At 55.3% G+C, this 17,967-nt stretch overlaps 1 protein-coding gene across 10 annotated transcripts in view; it reads left to right on the top strand.

The window, feature by feature from the left end:
• Nucleotides 1-17,967, top strand: part of LOC110481538 (protocadherin gamma-C5) — a 216,632-nt gene that overhangs the window by 64,868 nt on the left and 133,797 nt on the right. Inside the window, exon 1 of one of the 10 annotated variants that reach the window (XM_085591111.1) lies at nucleotides 2,157-4,787. The exons of 7 other annotated variants lie outside the window; for them this stretch is intronic. In XM_085591111.1, the coding sequence (XP_085447237.1) occupies nucleotides 2,313-4,787 (2,475 nt within the window). In that variant the 5' untranslated portion in view covers nucleotides 2,157-2,312. Of the gene's footprint in view, nucleotides 1-2,156; nucleotides 4,788-6,542; nucleotides 9,212-15,325; nucleotides 17,960-17,967 lie in introns of those variants that run through there. 2 more of the 10 variants (XM_085591126.1, XM_085591109.1) reach the window with 2 other exon arrangements.

Here is a 17,967-nt window from a genome sequence, read left to right as displayed (position 1 = left end):
TTGGGTGACTGCTGATCTTTTAGTGTGGTTGTTTATCATTCCTGTGCTCTAGAATCGTTCAGTTCCTGATCATAATGGTGGTGAGCAGACAATTGTACCTCCCTTGTGGGTGTGGCTGAAGTGCATTATCATCTCCTGATCGATTTGACTCATGAGGAGATGGGCACAAGCAAAACCTTCCAGTGGCATGGCGTGGAAGAAAAAGCAGACAGGGGAGCTCAGTGTGTGAGGCTGGAGAAGAACTTGGTCATTCCCTTGCTTGTCACAGGTCATAGCTAACACCAGCCTGTGCCTGATGGAGTGCTGTGAGATTTGAGTTGCTACTGTAGAGCAAGGGAGGCCTACAAATTGTTATTGCATCTGTACATTTCCATATGTTTGTAACTCTTGCAGTATTTGTTGTCATGAGCTTGTGCTCAGCGTGTCTGACCTTATGTGGAAGGTCTCCTCTGTCCCAGCTGCCCGAGTGCAGCTGCAGTTCCCACACACACCTGTGATGTTTCCAGCTGTGCAGAGGAAGGGTTTCATGAGCACTCCTGCTGTGCTCACCCAGGAACACTTTGTCTGTGTTGTAAAATGACAGAAGCATGTGGCTGCAGCTGTCAAAGTGCAGAGCAGCCACCCAGCCCAGCCAAGACTTCCATGAACAGATCAGGAACCAGTGTGAGAATGTGGACAGAGTGTTTCCCACTGAATCACCAAGACCATGCTGGTAACACACCTGGAGGCTGTTAAAGGGCTGAGGAACAGGCTGGAGAGTCACCTCCAAAGAGTTTTATGCAGTGGCTCAATGTCCAAGTGGAACTCAGTAGTGTGTGATGTCCATTCAGTACCTTCAGAGACAATGGGATCAGGCAAACCATCAGCAAATTTGCAGCTGACATTGAGCTGAGATCATTAGTGAGAGGTCAGGGATGATGTTTACGGATGAGCTGGTGGAGCAGCTTCATGAACTTCCAGAAGGCCAAGTCGAAGGTCCTGCATGTGGATCAGGGCCATCCCCAGTTTAAACAGAGAGTAGGGGATTGAAAGCAGCCTTGAAGAGAAGTGCTTTTGGTAATTGCTGGATGATGAGTGGGACATGAGCTGGTGATGTCCACTTGCTGCCCAGACTGCATCTAGGGTTGCATAACAAATAGGATGACAAGCAAGAAGAGGAAGCTGGTCCTCTCCCTCTACACTTCTTTGACCACACAGATTATCAAAGAACTGCAACATCTCTGCCATGAAGAAGCTCTGGCGAAACTCAGGTCCTTAAGCCTGAGAAAATAAAGCTTTGAGTAGAATTTACTGTGTCTTTTCAATTTATGAAAAACTCTTAAAGGGAATATTGAAAGAGATATTTTAGGTTTAGATAAGACAAAATGTTTTATGATGAGGATGGTGTGACACTGGAATGAGTTGCCCACAAATATTATGGTGATGCCATCATTAGAATGCTTCAAGGACAGGTTGGATGGGCTTTTCAGGAACCTGGTCGAGTGAAGGATGCTCCTGCCTGTGACTAATGATTGGGTTAAATTATTTTGAAGGACCCGTTCAAGCCAGAGAATTCTCTGGGTCTATGAAAGACTCATGGTGGCTTTGCATTTCTGTAATCAGGTCCTCAAATATGGAAATGCAAATAAAGTGACTTTTCTAAATCAGAAACAAAGGACAAATTATATCCTTAGCAAAAAGATAAAAACATTGCTTTTTATCAGACTAAAAAATACCTCAACTTCATTCGTCCCAATACAGGAACAGGATACTTATATGTTTCCCTGGCTATAGACATATATACAGTTTCCTGTTTCTTTAGTTGTGCCTTGACAAGTGTGCCTGTCTTAAGAGAAGTTGAGTTCCTTTATTTAGTTCTTTGCCATAAACATGTGTTTCTCTATTTCCATTGCGACTCAAAAAGATTAGTTAAAAGCATTAAAGAGCTCAACGAAGTAATAAACGTATTTGAAATCGCGTTAAGGCGCCGAGCCCCGCCCAAGCCGGGCCCCCTTGAGCGCGGCCGTCCGGCGGCTGCAGTGGCGCGGCGGCGCCTCCGGGTGCCGCTGTTGGCCGCCGCCGAGCGGCGCTGGAGCCGCCGCCGCCGCCGCCGCAGCGTCCTGCCCCCGCAGGCTGCTCGCTCGCCCGGCGCCGGCCGCAGCGGCAGCGGCACCGCCACCGGCAGCAGCGGCGGCGGCGGCGAGAGGCGGGGAGAGGCGGCCCGAGCGGGCTGGCTGCGCTGCGGCGGCCCCTGCGCTGCGTGGCGAGAGCGGCTGCAAGGGAAGCGGGGCAGCGGCGGGAGGCAGGAGCGCGGCGAGCGCCGGCGGCAGAGAATGGCGGTGAGGCGGCGGCAGAGGCGCGGGCCGGGTGGCGGGCGAGCGCTGCTGGCCGCGGTGCTGCTGTGCGTGTGGGGCCGGGCGGCGGCCGAGCGGCTCCGCTACGCCATCCCCGAGGAGCTGGGCAGAGGCTCGCTCGTGGGGCCGCTGGCGCGGGACCTGGGGCTCAGCGCGGACGAGCTGCCGGCGCGCAAGCTGCAGGTGGCGTCTGCCGGCAAGAAGCAGCTGCAATACTTCACGGTGAGTGAGGAGAACGGGAACCTGTACGTGAACGAGAGGCTGGACCGGGAGGAGATGTGCGGCGAGTCGGCGACCTGCTCTGTCAGCTTCGATGTGCTTGCCCACAACCCGCTAAACATTTTCCACGTTGAGGTGTCCATCGAGGACGTGAATGACAATTCCCCGACCTTCAGCAAAGCTGTTCTGCAATTGGAGATTGGTGAATGGACGCTTCCTGGTGCTCGTTTTCCACTGGAGATGGCACGAGACGCTGACGTGGGAACGAACTCGCTATTGACTTACCAGCTGACCAGCAACCCGTCCTTCTCTCTGTCCTTAAAGGAGAGCCCTGAAGGGAGCAAGCAGCCAGAATTGGTGCTGGATAGAGCATTGGACAGGGAGAAGAAGAGCTCCTTTGAGCTGGTGCTAATGGCGGTGGATGGTGGGGACCCCGCGAGATCCGGGACTGTTCAGGTTCATATCAATGTGACGGACTTAAATGACAACCCGCCCGTGTTCAGCAAAGGTGTCTACGAGGCGAGACTGGCGGAGAATTTGCCAGCCGGGTCGCTGGTGGTGAAGGTGCGGGCGACAGATGCAGACGCGGGCACCAATGGGAGAGTCTCCTACAACTTCAGCAATGTCCCCGGCATCATCAGCGCACTGTTCACTGTCGACAGCGAAAGCGGGGAGATCAGGACAGCGGGTCCCCTCGATTTCGAAGAGAAGAATATATACATATTCAGCCTAGAGGCGAAGGACGGTGGGGGTTTAGTGACACACTGCAAAGTGCAGATCCATATCACGGACGAAAACGACAACACGCCAGAGATCACTCTGCTGTCGGTGTCAAGCCCCGTGCCCGAGGATGCCGCGACTGGCACCGTGGTGGCCCTGCTGAATGTGAACGATCCGGACTCGGGCGAGAACGGCCAGGTGTCGTGCGAGCTGTCGGGAGAGGCGCCGCTGTCGATCGTGGCGTCGTCGGGCGGCTCGTACAAGGTGGTGACGGCGGGCGCGCTGGACCGAGAGCAGGCGTCCGAGCACCGCGTGACGGTGGTGGCCCGGGACCGGGGCAGGCCGGCGCTGTGGAGCAGCGCGGAGCTGGTGCTGGAGGTGTCGGACGTGAACGACAACGCGCCGGTGTTCGAGGAGGCGGCGTACAGCGCGTACGTGGCGGAGAACAACGCGGCGGGCGCGCTGGTGCTGCGCGTGCAGGCGCGGGACGCGGACGCGGGCGCCAACGGGCGCGTGAGCTACTGGCTGGCGGGCGGCAGCGCGGGCGCGGCGGGCGCGGCGCCGCTCGTGTCGGTGGAGGCGCGGAGCGGCGCGCTGTACGCGCAGCGCTCCTTGGACTACGAGCAGTGCCGCGAGTTCACGCTGGCGGTGCGGGCGCAGGACGGCGGCTCGCCGGCGCGCAGCTCCACGGCCACGGTGCGCGTCTTCGTGCTGGACCGCAACGACAACGCGCCCCGGGTGCTGTGGCCGGCGGCGGCGGCGGCGGGCGAGGCGGCGGCAGGGGCGCCGCCTCCTTTCGAGGTGGTGCCGCGTTCAGCCGAGGCCGGCTACCTGGTGGCCAAGGTGGTGGCGGTGGACGCGGACGCGGGGCGCAACGCGTGGCTGTCCTACGAGCTGGTGCAGGCGTCGGAGCCGGCGCTGTTCCGCGTGGGGCTGCACAGCGGCGAGGTGCGCACGGCGCGGGCCGTGTCCGAGCGGGACGCGGCCAAGCAGCGAGTGGTGGCCGTGGTGAAGGACCACGGGCAGCCGGCGCTGTCGGCCACGGCCACGCTGCACGTGGTGCTGGCCGAGAGCTTGCAGGAGGCGCTGCCGGAGCTGAGCGAGCGGGCGGCGGGCGCCGAGGCGGCGGCGGCGGCGGCCGAGCTGCAGTTCTACCTGGTGCTGGCGCTGGCGCTGCTCTCGGCGCTCTTGGTGCTGAGCGTGGCGCTGGCCGTGCTGGCGCGGCTGCGCCGGGCCGGGCCGCCCGCCGTGCTGCGCTGCCTGGGCGCGCAGCGCTTCTCGGTGGCCGGCGCCGCCTTCCCGGCCGACTTCTGCGAGGGCACCTTGCCCTACTCCTACAACCTGTGCGTGGCGGCGCCGGCCCGCGCCGTGCCCGAGGCCGCTTGGCCGCCGCCGCCGCCGCCGGTGCCCGTCCTGTCGGCGGAGGAATTTCTGGGCGGCGATTCCTGCGAGAAGCCGAGCCCGAGCAGTAACCTCCTCGTGGGAGAGCCTCCCGCCAATCCTGATGCACCGCAGGTCTGTAAAGCCTGAGCTTCTTCCTTTTTTAAATGTTTCAGAATCGTCCTCATTTTTCCCCCAGGTGTTTTCTGCGAGGTGTCATTGGGGACTCATCAGCTGTGTCTCCACTTAGCGGCGGAATTTAATTTTTTCTCGGTCATAGCCTCAGATGACAGGCTTTGACTATAGCTCCTTTCGGCTCCTAGCAGCATTTCTCAGTGCTTCTCCATGTTTTCCGGAGTCGTCTTGATGTGAGTTGTCGTTTTGTCTCCGTGATGGCCAGGATTAAGGAAGGGGCTTTTCCCCGTTCATGCAGAGCAGGAAGCACTTGGTTCTTCCTTGGTCACAGCTTCAGCTTCAGCCTTGAAGTTTTGTCTTCAGCATTTGAGCTGTAGAAATTAGAATGTGTTAGCAACATGGAAACAGTTTCGCATTCTGTGAAAGGAGAACATCTCATTCTGTATGACGGAGTTGAGGAAAAAAAAAATTGAAAGCACTCTAAATTTGGTGTTGGAGCTTTTTCGTTCTGGATTGATATGTTCTGAAAGGCTGTGCTTGGAACTCGTTGCTAGCTTTACACAAACCGGTCCTTTAAATTTTGTTTGATCCCTTTTAGATGTGGATAGGAAACGAACATGGAAAGGTCATTTCTCCATCCCGAGTGAAAAAAGAGATTGTAGCCCGTTTTCGGGGAGAATACATTAGTGGGACTAATTTGCTTCGCTTATGTTTCCTGGCTAGCAGATCGCTCTCTTTGCTGTTCAAGATCTATATTTCGTAGACTGGTTATAGTGCTGAAAGAATTCTGCTTCATAGATTTTTAGTTTTGTATTCTTTTTTCACAAAGATGTTGGAGGTTTTAGTGGAACTCGGGTATATAACGAGAACAGCGCATTGTTGCGATTCTATTTACAGGAATTAGACGTCTGAGATAGGAAGAGATCACACATCAGAGAGATCGGCCAGAGGAGGGTTTAGGCATTTGATTCAAGACCATTGCACATTGATTAGTGGTCAGCATTGTTTCAAGAGTTGTTACTTTTGTTCTACGGTTCCATCATTATTTTATTGAACACATATCGTACCAATGTTATTAAGAAATACTTAGATGAATAGTTTACTAAAGAACTACAGTGCTTTACACATTGATTTCAGAAAAAAGGAATCCTAGAATGACTTCATTAAACGTAAATCTGTAAAAAATAAGAAAGCTTTAGGCATACCTTAGGATAGGATTTAAAATATTCGAATTCGTGAAAGCTTCCTTTGAGTGTTTCAGCTGCATCTTTATTTTTACTTACTATTGAATACTATAACAATTAACTCCCTGCCTTCAAGAAGCATGCAATTGCTCTCGTCCAGCTTGTGTTAATGAACCTGATAGCTCTGTATTTTCGGGATGAGGTATCTTCCCGTTTTCTCGCTGAGAACCTGTTCTTGAAGATGCTTTTAAACACAAAGGATAAGGGTAACAATAAGCTAGAGGATAAAATTTGAAAATTTTAATTTACATCTAATGACATTCCGGTGCGGTTAAAGAACCACGCCCCCGAAATGCCTCTGCCTTCCTCCCGATGGTGCTAGCCTGGAGGATGAAAGCAGAGATCGGCTGGGGAAATGCGGAGGCCGGAGATCCGCGCTGGATCTCCTGTGACGGCTCGGTGGCGACTGCGCCCTGTACGCAGCAAGGCAGGACCGCGGCGCTCGGCAGCGCTCGGTGCCTGCAGTGCCGGGAGGAGGCTGCGGGCGCCGCTGCTGACCGAGAGGAGCGAGAGGAGCTCGGAGCGCCGCAGCCCCGCCCGCTGCGGATCCGCTCGCTCGGCCGCTCGCTCCCTGTCCGAACCTGCGGTCTGCGATCATCCCCGCGGTGCTGGCCCACTCTGCAGCTAGGCGGAGGGACCGGCAGCTGTGCACGGTGCAGAAGCTGAGAGAATTGAGTGGCAGCGGGATTGGATCGGCGGTGTTACGGTACTGGCAGTGCCGCTCTGGAGATGTGCGGGGCGGGGAGGCGCTGGGGCCGGCGGCAGCGAGCTCTGCTCTGGGCCGTGCTGCTGGCAGCGTGGGAGGCGGCGTGGGGGCAGCTGCGCTACTCCGTGCCCGAGGAGATGCCCAAGGGCTCGTTCGTGGGCGACGTGGCCAAGGACCTGGGGTTGCAGCTGCCGGCGTTCCTAGGTCACGGAGTCCGCATTATTTCGGAAGGTAGGAATCAATATTTTGGTTTGCACGGGAAGACGGGACATTTAGTGGTGGCGGAAATTATCGACAGAGAGCAGCTGTGCGAGAATGTGGAGCAATGCGTGCTGCGCTGTGAGCTGATAGTGGAGGGACAGATGCAGGTTTATGGAATCGAAGTGGAAATCACGGACATCAACGACAACGCACCCAGCTTCAGAGAGGCAGAAACAGAGCTGAGGATGAGTGAGACAACAGCCACGGGCTCTCGGTTTCCCCTGGCCGAGGCTCACGACCCGGATGCGGGCCGGAATTCCCTGCAGAGCTACGAGCTGAGCGGCGACGAGCACTTCTCGCTGGCCATGCAGGCGGGCCCCGGCGGCGATCAGCGTCCCGAGCTGGTGCTGGCGAAGGCGCTGGACCGGGAGGAGGCGGCGTTTCACGAGCTGGTGCTGAGGGCGATGGACGGCGGTGATCCGTCACGGACGGGCACGGCTCGGATCCGCGTGACGGTGCTGGACGCGAACGACAACGCGCCCGTGTTCAGCCAGGCGGAGTACACGGTGCGTGTGCCCGAGGACGTGCCCGTGGGCTCTGTCCTCGTCACCGTCACGGCCACGGACGCCGACGAGGACACGAACGGATACCTGAAATATTCGATTCAGAAAATTACTGAGAAAGCGTCGCAGATTTTCCAGCTCAACAGCAACACAGGAGTGATCACACTGCTAAGAAGCCTGGACTTCGAGGAACGCAATTCTTATGAACTAGAAGTCCAGGCACATGATGGGGGGGCTCTTTTTAGCACGACAAAAGTGGTGATCACTGTGACAGACATCAATGATAATGTGCCAGAGATTTCTGTGAGGTCAGCATTAAGCGAGATCTCGGAAGACGCCCCCTCCGGAACTGTCGTGGCCCTACTGCACGTGAGGGACGGGGATTCCGGGACGAACGGCAAGGTGCTCTGCTCTCTCGATGAGGGTGTCCCGTTCCGACTGGAGAATTCCTTTGATAACTACTACCGTGTGGTGACAGCGAGAGAGCTGGACCGAGAGCAGGTGTCGGAGTACAACGTGACGGTGCGAGCGGCCGACGGCGGGTCGCCGGCGCTGCAGAGCAGCGCGGTGCTGGCGCTGCGGGTGCTGGACGTGAACGACAACGCGCCGGTGTTCGCGGAGGAGCGCTACAGCGCGCGGCTGGCGGAGAACAACGCGGCGGGCGCGCTGGTGCTGAGGGTGCGCGCCACGGACGCGGACTGGGGGCAGAACGCGCGCGTGCGCTACCGGCTGGCGGAGGGGCGGGTGCGGGGCGCGCCGCTGTCGTCGTTCGTGTCGGTGCAGGCGGAGACGGGCGCGCTGTACGCGCTGCGCTCCTTCGACTACGAGCAGCTGCGCGAGCTGCAGCTGTGGGTGCGTGCGGAGGACGGCGGCGCGCCGGCGCTGGGCAGCAACGTGTCGGTGCGGCTGCAGATCGTGGACGAGAACGACAACGCGCCGCAGGTGCTGTACCCGCCGGCGGCGGCAGCTCTGGGCTCGGGCGCCGCGTGGTCGGGCGTGGAGCTGGCGCCGCGCTGGTCGGAGGCCGGCGCGCTGGTGGCCAAGGTGGTGGCGGTGGACGCGGACGCGGGGCAGAACGCGTGGCTGTCCTACGAGCTGGCCAAGGCCACGGAGCCGGGGCTGTTCCGCGTGGGGCTGCACAGCGGCGAGGTGCGCACGGCGCGCTCGCCGCTGGCCCGCGACGCGGCGCGCCACAGCCTGGTGGTGCTGGTGAAGGACCACGGGCGGCCGGCGCTGTCGGCCACGGCCACGCTGAGCGTGGTGCTGGCCGAGAGCGTGGCCGAGCTGCTGGCCGAGCTGGGCAGCGCGGCCGACGAGGCGGCGGCGCCGGGCGAGCCGGCCGCCAGCCTGACGCGCTGGCTCGTGCTGGCCGTGGCCGCCGTGTCGTGCCTCTTCGTGGCCTTCCTGCTGCTGCTGCTGGCGCTGCGCCTGCGGCGCTGGCGCCGCCAGCAGCTGCTGCCGGCGGACAGCGGCGCCCTGCGCGGCGTGCCCGTGTCGCACTTCGTGGGCATCGACGGCGTGCGCGCCTTCCTCCAGTCCTACTCGCACGAGGTGTCGCTCACGGCCGACTCGCGCAAGAGCCAGCTGCGCTTCTCGGCCGGCAGCTGCTGCGACACCCTCCCGGCCCGGCCGCCGCCCGACGAGCCCGCGCCGCTGCTCGGGGACCAGGATCCTGCCGGCGCCCTCCCCGCCGATCCCACCCCTCCTTCGGTGAGTTACATATGCCAGATGGTAAAATTTTCATTCAGAGAGGCTTTAGTTAGTCCTGCCACGGGGAGAAGGACTCATGTGCTGTTGTTGGAGGATATAGAAGTAATGCTGGTGCCGGCTGCAGCTTTTTTCCAGATCTTTGATTTTGTTATGTGCTGCCAGGTCATTTCTCACTTTCTTCCCTTAACAATATAATATATTTTTCATCTCTGCCTTACGTCTTTTGAATGGATACCTTGTGCTGTAAGTTAAGGGAAGGTCGCATTATTAGCAAATTCAGATGTGTTTCCGACATCACGTTTGTTTGAGTGATGTGATATACTCCTGAATGTGATGCTGACATTGTTTGTATTCCTCAGCTTTTCGTTTTTCTCACGATAAGACGTGAGCAAGAATTGTTCTTGCATTCATCTATATTCTGGTCTTTGTGCACCCTCTGGAAGAATGTATGTGGTTGTGTATGAAGGGCCCTTGGAGGAAGCAGTAGAGAAAATTTGCTGACCTCACGTCTTTTAATTTTTATTTTTTGAGGACCGGATAGGCCTTAGCTTGAAAATTTCTGTTACGTCAAGAGCCATACCAGGGGAGAAGGGGAGAGTGTCAGGTTATGGGTGGCAAGGTGAGGAGGGAGAGAATGACCCCTTGCAGATTTTCACCATTTTATTTTGTCCTCGAGAGCTTCTCCTTTTTGCCTTACTGAAGTTAGAAATTTATTCACAGTTCTCTAATGGTCAAACGAAACTATCCTCCACCTTCATGACAGAGATGTAAAGATGGCTGTGTCAAGTCTATGGTATGATGGTGCGTGTTAAAGAACATGGTCTAGGCCAGCAGGTGACTTCTGTGTTCTCAAGGAGTCTTGACTACAAGATTTTATTCCAGCTGTACTAGGAGCCCTGGCTGGTCCTTCCTGTGTCTTTGCTGGCTTATCTGATGTTTGTAACTAATAGCTTCATTGTGCAATTGTGGTAATTGCCATAATGCGAGCTTTGGGAAGAGGATACCCCATATTCATTCTCTGCTAAAGACTGAGATTATTTCTCTACTCCAAGTGCCAAAATGTAGAAGAGTTAGTTCTGCCCACTAATTTTCTGCATTCTTTGTTGTTATGAGCTAAAAGATAATAAGTCTAAATGTCTTATTTTTGATATCACACTGCTCAGAATGTGGCTGCTCAAGCAGTAGTTCATCATTCTGCTTCCTTGCAGTGTGGTATTTCCTGTCAGTGGCAGTTATTGAGTGTCAGCACACAGGGAATGTCAAGGTTTGAGAGTAACGTGTCTTCCAAGTTGCACCATATGCTGAAGTAGGATGAAGCTGTCTCTGAGCTGCTACTCTGATGTCTGGGTTTTAATCAGATGTGCACTTTGCTTAATCAGTTCAGGACATTTTAAATTTCTTTGAAGCATCATGATGAGCAAAGATACATCTTTGCATACATTTTGTGATCCTTCTTCTCAGTAAAGAGAAATTGTGTGTGCCACTGTTCCCTCATGGTGTCTCATGAAGACAGAGGAACTAAAATCATTTGCTGTCGTGTGATTAGAAACAACTGAAATATGTAAAGATACCAAATGCAGTTTGTCTTAGTTGTTATATGGAGCCCACAGTAATGGTTATGTGCATTTTCTCTTTTTTATTGTCGGAAGAAATTACACTGGGAAAGAGTGGTGGTGGTCTTTGGTTGTGAGCTCCAGAGTGAATATTCTATTGACTTTATACCAACTGCATACCCTGCCTGAGAACCTGCTGCTGAAACATTAAGGTATTGAAGCTGGCTGAGGGAGGCACTCCCCAGCTGGTGAATGTACATGGCCTGATCATGGTGCACATTACAGGGTTTTTTCCTGTGCATCTGGGAGTTTCATTACATGTTCTTGCAACTTCTGAGGGTCAGAGGACTCTATGCAAGTTAAGAAGGGCTGGAGATAAGAGTCCTGGGAGGTGTGTGTGAAGGTGTCTTGAAAGACACATGAAATATTGTTTGTTCTTTTCCCTGAGCAGTGACCAGTTGTAGGATCATGCAATGTGAGTTTCATCACCCCAAAATGTTTAGCTGCATGACATCTTATTCCACCTGTAGGGGGATCTGTGGGAGGTTGTCCCTGTGAGTTTGCATCTTTTCATCAGTCTTACCTAACTGCTGAAATACGTAACAAATACCATAATGGAAGATTGGGGAAGATCAAACACTTCACTTAATACCTATATAAATAGGGGAATTATGTAACTCTTCTGAGTGCTATAATGTAGAACTGTATGGGCTGATCCCTTCCATTAAGCATGTGTTAATTTTTTTTATCTTGCTTGATCTAATGAGCTAAAGGGTGTCTTTTTCTCTGAGAGTGTGTGGAAGATCACATCTATTAGATCTGTCTGTCTGACCTGTTCATGCCTTCCACGGTTTCAGATCTAGAGAAAAAGACTTTCATAGATGTCTTTCTGCAAAATATCACTTAAAGAAATACTCTTTCTTTTCAAATACCCATGGTTAGATGTCAGTGGAAAATGAGTGACAGACTGGCCTCAGAGCAGGCAAGGAGGGGATTGCATGCTCCTCTTGGCTCAGGGTGCTCCCACAGCAATCCTAGTGCCAAGGCCTGTGTGACTTAGACAATTGTCCCTTTTCCTGTATCCCAAAAAACACAGACTTACGTGAATTTGTCTGCAGACATACCCATGAAAGTGCCAACATGCTTTAGAGATTCTGTGTCCAAGAACTGTCCCTTTCCAAGCTGTATGTCCTCGTAAGACGGTGATGGAAAATCTTGTCTTAGGTGTACTGAGCTTTCCCCAGCCTTGACCAACCTTCAGATGTAATTTATGGATCTTGCTCATTGAAGTAACTGCTGACGTTTTGTTAGTATTTAAACTGTGGAGAATGTAAAGCATGGAATGGTAGTTTTGTTAGGAAATTCTGCTTTGGGGGTTTGAAGATTTCACATTCCTTGAAATGAAAGTGAGCAGAGAAGTTTACTTGTGTGCATCTGTGCAGTGATCCTTATTCTCCATGAGGAGAAGGTGTGTGGGAAACGTCTTTTGGTGGTGTCTGTTTGCAAAGTGGTCTCTGTTGGGTGATGTTTGAGCACACTGAAGCTTTCTGTCTGCACAGAGATAGGGCAGGTGAAAGAGTTTGCTGTGACATAGTTTGAACTGTCTCAGGAGGTTGATATAAACATTAAATTTCCCTTATTTTTATTCCCACAGTTGTGATCCTGTGCACTTTCCTTGTTTTCCCAAAAACTTTCTTACTTACCTAGAGAACCATGCCTCAGATCTTTGGTGTCAAGTTCCTGTGATCCTCTTGTAGTTTTCGCAAGGTAGATGATGCCTCTTGTGTACCTGCTGCACTTGACATAGTCTGAAATGTTAAGCCCTGATTCTTAACTTCTGTGCCGTTCCCATTCCTTTCTTGTTCCCTTACATCTACATGTAGGCCTTGGCTTGGCTGATAGTCCCTGGAAGTAGAGATGTGTTCAGTTGATTAGATGGTGGGAATTATTCACATGCATTTTCACCCCGGAAGGTGATCAGCTACCAGCAGAAATATTTTGATACACTTATATTTTCCTGGAATGTTAGAGAATTATGTGTTCATTTGCTTGTATCTGACATGCAGCCAAATGTTGGGTACTGCCTGTAGTGCAAATAAAAGCTGTAAACGCAGAGCAAGGAAGGTGAGGGACCAGCTTGGAACAAGGAACATGGATGGGCCAATGTGTTTCTGGATGAGCAGTGGTTTGGTTTCCTGCCTGGTGCCAAGGCCTGTGCCGTTTATGTTCTGATCCAAATTTCCCTGTTTTGAAAGGCAATGGTTGTCATCTGACAATGAGGTATTAGAATGTGTGTAGCTAGAAAAATGATGTCTGAGTAGAAGGGCTTGTGATTGTTCTCCTTTATCCATCTCTGTGTCCCTGGAACATTGTGATACGCGGTTTCCTCACAGGTGTAATTACCCTTCCTTTTAGGCCTTTGATTCCTGGAAGGTCATGGTTCATTTTCCCTGTTTCTGGAGAAAAGACATTTTGCATTAGAAGATGCAAGTGTTGTTTTGCAACAAAAACTCACTTTATTTACCTAAAGCAGGATTTTTGGTGTGAGGGAAATGATGAAAAAGCTAAAAAGGAGTCTCTCATATTTTCTTATCATATACAATCTTATAGTGTATGATCAAGGCCCTTTATCAAGTGTTTACATTTAGAGAATTTTATTTGTAGAGAAGTTTACAGGCCACATTATGGGGAAAAACCTAATGAGAGCTGATGATGACTTCATAAAATGAAATTAGATGTGTACCATCAGATTTGTTTTACTACTTCCGAAGAAATGACTCTTGCCTTGCTTTTTGTTTTGAGTGTGAGCTCAGGGTATCTGATCTCATGTGAAAGGTCCCATGCGTTCCTGTTGTCCAAGTGCTGGTGGAGTTCAAAGAGGTGTAGAAAATATCTCAGTGTCCAGCTGGAAACTACCAATGTGTGGGGTCTTCAAGGGCCTGTACCTGGACCAAAATATTCCGGATCCTTATCAGTGACACAGCTAACGGGTTTGCAGCTGACACCAAACTCAGGGGTGCCACTGATCCAGTAGAAGGATGGGATGTCATCCCCAGGGACCTGGACAGTCTGGAGGAGTAAACTCATGTCAGCCTCGTTAAGTTCAACAAGGTCAAAGGCAACATCACGCACCTGTGTCAGGGCAATCCCCTTTCAGTACAAACTTGGGGATTGAGAGCTGCCCTGTGGAGAGGTCCTGGTGGGTGACAAATGGGATATGAGCTGGCAGTGAGTTCTCGCAGGCCGGGAAGTCAATGACATTCTGGGCTGCATAACAAATAGTGGGGCCAGCAGGACAAGGGAGGGGCAACTGACAGAAGGAGAGGACACAATCTTCAGCTGTGCCAAGGGAAATATAGGCTGGATGTTAGGAAAAAGTTTTTATGGAATGAGTGATGAAGTACTGGACCTGTCTGCCCAGGGAGGCCGTGGAGTTATCATCCCAGGATGTGTTGAAAAAAGACTGGGTGTGGCTTGGGTACCATGGGGTAGTTGAGGTGTTGGGGCATGGGTTGGACTCAATGATCTTGGAAGTCTCTCCAACCTGGTGGTTCTGTGATTTTCTGTCTTCGCCTGTCTTTTGTGAGACCTTCTGTTAGAGTATGTCCAGAGAAGGAAACAAAAAATTCTGAAAGGGATGGAACCTCTCTGCCATGTAGATAAGCAGAGAGAAGCCATTCAGCCTGAAGTGAAACGGTGTTGTGAATAACTTATTGTGATGTTTACTATATAAATGTGTAAAAGAGATATGGAGAGAGACTTCTGATAGGGCCAGTCTTGATAGGATAAGGTCAATAGCTAGGAACTGAGAGGAGGTAGGTTTAGTCTGGTAACAGATTTTTCAATGAGGGTGGTGAGACACAGGAACACTTTCCTTAGAGTAGATATTGATATGCCATGTTTGAAAGGGTTCAGGGTCTGAATGGATGGGGCTTTGGGAAACCTGGCTAGTGAAGTGAGGACTGCATGACCCTAAAGATTCCTTCACACTTAAACCATGTCAAGATTCTGAGTTTTCCTTCAATGTGTTTCTGAATATTGTTGACTACTCCAACACAATTATTCCCTTCTGAGTATGTTTCCCAAATAATATAACAATTCGAAATATACTAGAGTGTTAAAGGGCTTTTAAAACCTTCCCCAGGTATATTGTCACTTCATCTTCTAATAGCTGTACTTTCGTTTTAATAAGAGTAGGTGACCTTATTACTCTGCCATAAATATCTGCTTCTTATTGTTCACTGCGAGAAAGGGAGATGATCTAAAAGTACCGTAAACGCCTTGTCAGAGCTAATCGCCTTTAGAGATGCATAAAACAAGAGCTTCAGCGCTGTCTGTGGCGGTGGCGGCGGGAGCCCGGGCCCGGTGCCGCCGCCGGGCCCCGCCCAAGCCGGGCCCCCTTGAGCGCGGCCGTCCGGCGGCTGCAGTGGCGCGGCGGCGCCTCCGGGTGCCGCTGTTGGCCGCCGCCGAGCGGCGCTGGAGCCGCCGCCGCCGCCGCCGCAGCGTCCTGCCCCCGCAGGCTGCTCGCTCGCCCGGCGCCGGCCGCAGCGGCAGCGGCACCGCCACCGGCAGCAGCGGCGGCGGCGGCGAGAGGCGGGGAGAGGCGGCCCGAGCGGGCTGGCTGCGCTGCGGCGGCCCCTGCGCTGCGTGGCGAGAGCGGCTGCAAGGGAAGCGGGGCAGCGGCGGGAGGCAGGAGCGCGGCGAGCGCCGGCGGCAGAGAATGGCGGTGAGGCGGCGGCAGAGGCGCGGGCCGGGCGGCGGGCGAGCGCTGCTGGCCGCGGTGCTGCTGTGCGTGTGGGGCCGGGCGGCGGCCGAGCGGCTCCGCTACGCCATCCCCGAGGAGCTGGGCAGAGGCTCGCTCGTGGGGCCGCTGGCGCGGGACCTGGGGCTCAGCGCGGACGAGCTGCCGGCGCGCAAGCTGCAGGTGGCGTCTGCCGGCAAGAAGCAGCTGCAATACTTCACGGTGAGTGAGGAGAACGGGAACCTGTACGTGAACGAGAGGCTGGACCGGGAGGAGATGTGCGGCGCGTCGCCGACCTGCTCCGTCAGCTTCGAGGTGATGGTGAAGAACCCGCTGAACGTATTCCATGTCGAGGTGTCCATTGAGGACGTGAATGACAACACCCCAGTTTTTAGTAACGCTGCTCTGGACCTCGAGATTGGTGAATGGACCCTTCCTGGTGCTCGTTTTCCTTTGGAAATGGCACGAGATGCGGACTTAGGAAGCAACTCGCTGCTGACTTACCAACTCACGAGCGACCCGTCCTTCTCACTGTCAGTGAAAGAAAAGCAGGGTGGAAAGAAGCAGCCGGAATTAGTACTGGAGAGAGCTTTGGACAGGGAGAAGCTGAGTTCCTTTGAGCTGGTGCTGACAGCAGTGGACGGTGGGGACCCCGCAAGATCCGGGACTGTCCTGGTTCGCATCAACGTGACGGACGCAAATGACAACCCCCCTGTGTTCAGCAAAAGCGTATATGAGGCACGAGTGGCAGAGAATTTGCCAGTGGGATCTTCAGTGCTGCGGGTGCAAGCCACGGATGCGGACTTGGGCTCAAATGGGCAAGTTTCCTACTCCTTCAGCAACGTCCCAGAGGAGGTGCTCTCATTGTTCTCTATCGAGAGCGAGAGTGGAGAGATCAGAACTGTGGGTCCTCTCGATTTTGAGGAGGAAAAAAAATACGTTTTTGGCGTGGAGACGACGGACGGTGGCGGGCTCACTGATCATTGTGAAGTGCAGATCGATATCACGGACGAGAATGACAACACGCCCAAAATCACGATTCTTTCACTGTCGAGCCCAGTGCCTGAGGACGCTCCGGTGGGCACCGTGGTGGCCCTCCTGAACGTGAACGACCCGGACTCCGGCGAGAACGGTCAGGTGTCGTGTGAGCTGTCGGGAGAGGCGCCGCTGTCGATCGTGGCGTCGTTGGGCGGCTCGTATAAGGTGGTGACGGCGGGTGCACTGGACCGAGAGCAGGCGTCCTTGCACCGCGTGACAGTGGTGGCCCGGGACCGGGGCAGGCCGGCGCTGTGGAGCAGCACGGAGCTGGTGCTGGAGGTGTCGGACGTGAACGACAACGCGCCGGTGTTCGAGGAGGCGGCGTACAGCGCGTACGTGGCGGAGAACAACGCGGCGGGCGCGCTGGTGCTGCGCGTGCAGGCGCGGGACGCGGACGCGGGCACCAACGGGCGCGTGAGCTACTGGCTGGCGGGCGGCAGCGCGGGCGCGGCGGGCGCGGCGCCGCTCGTGTCGGTGGAGGCGCGGAGCGGCGCGCTGTACGCGCAGCGCTCCTTGGACTACGAGCAGTGCCGCGAGTTCACGCTGGCGGTGCGGGCGCAGGACGGCGGCTCGCCGGCGCGCAGCTCCACGGCCACGGTGCGCGTCTTCGTGCTGGACCGCAACGACAACGCGCCCCGGGTGCTGTGGCCGGCGGCGGCGGCGGCGGGCGAGGCGGCGGCAGGGGCGCCGCCTCCTTTCGAGGTGGTGCCGCGTTCCGCCGAGGCCGGCTACCTGGTGGCCAAGGTGGTGGCGGTGGACGCGGACGCGGGGCGCAACGCGTGGCTGTCGTACGAGCTGGTGCAGGCGTCGGAGCCGGCGCTGTTCCGCGTGGGGCTGCACAGCGGCGAGGTGCGCACGGCGCGGGCCGTGTCCGAGCGGGACGCGGCCAAGCAGCGAGTGGTGGCCGTGGTGAAGGACCACGGGCAGCCGGCGCTGTCGGCCACGGCCACGCTGCACGTGGTGCTGGCCGAGAGCTTGCAGGAGGCGCTGCCGGAGCTGAGCGAGCGGGCGGCGGGCGCCGAGGCGGCGGCGGCGGCGGCCGAGCTGCAGTTCTACCTGGTGCTGGCGCTGGCGCTGCTCTCGGCGCTCTTGGTGCTGAGCGTGGCGCTGGCCGTGCTGGCGCGGCTGCGCCGGGCCGGGCCGCCCGCCGTGCTGCGCTGCCTGGGCGCGCAGCGCTTCTCGGTGGCCGGCGCCGCCTTCCCGGCCGACTTCTGCGAGGGCACCTTGCCCTACTCCTACAACCTGTGCGTGGCGGCGCCGGCCCGCGCCGTGCCCGAGGCCGCTTGGCCGCCGCCGCCGCCGCCGGTGCCCGTCCTGTCGGCGGAGGAGCTTCTGGGCGGCGATTCCTGCGAGAAGCCGAGCCCGAGCAGTAACCTCCTCGTGGGAGAGCCTCCCGCCAATCCCGATGCACCGCAGGTCTGTAA

The sequence above is a fragment of the Lonchura striata genome, chromosome 13 (assembly GCF_050655825.1).
Source record: "Lonchura striata isolate lonStrDom1 chromosome 13, ASM5065582v1, whole genome shotgun sequence".
NCBI lineage: Eukaryota > Metazoa > Chordata > Aves > Passeriformes > Estrildidae > Lonchura > Lonchura striata.
This window is presented reverse-complemented; position numbering and strand designations above follow the sequence as displayed.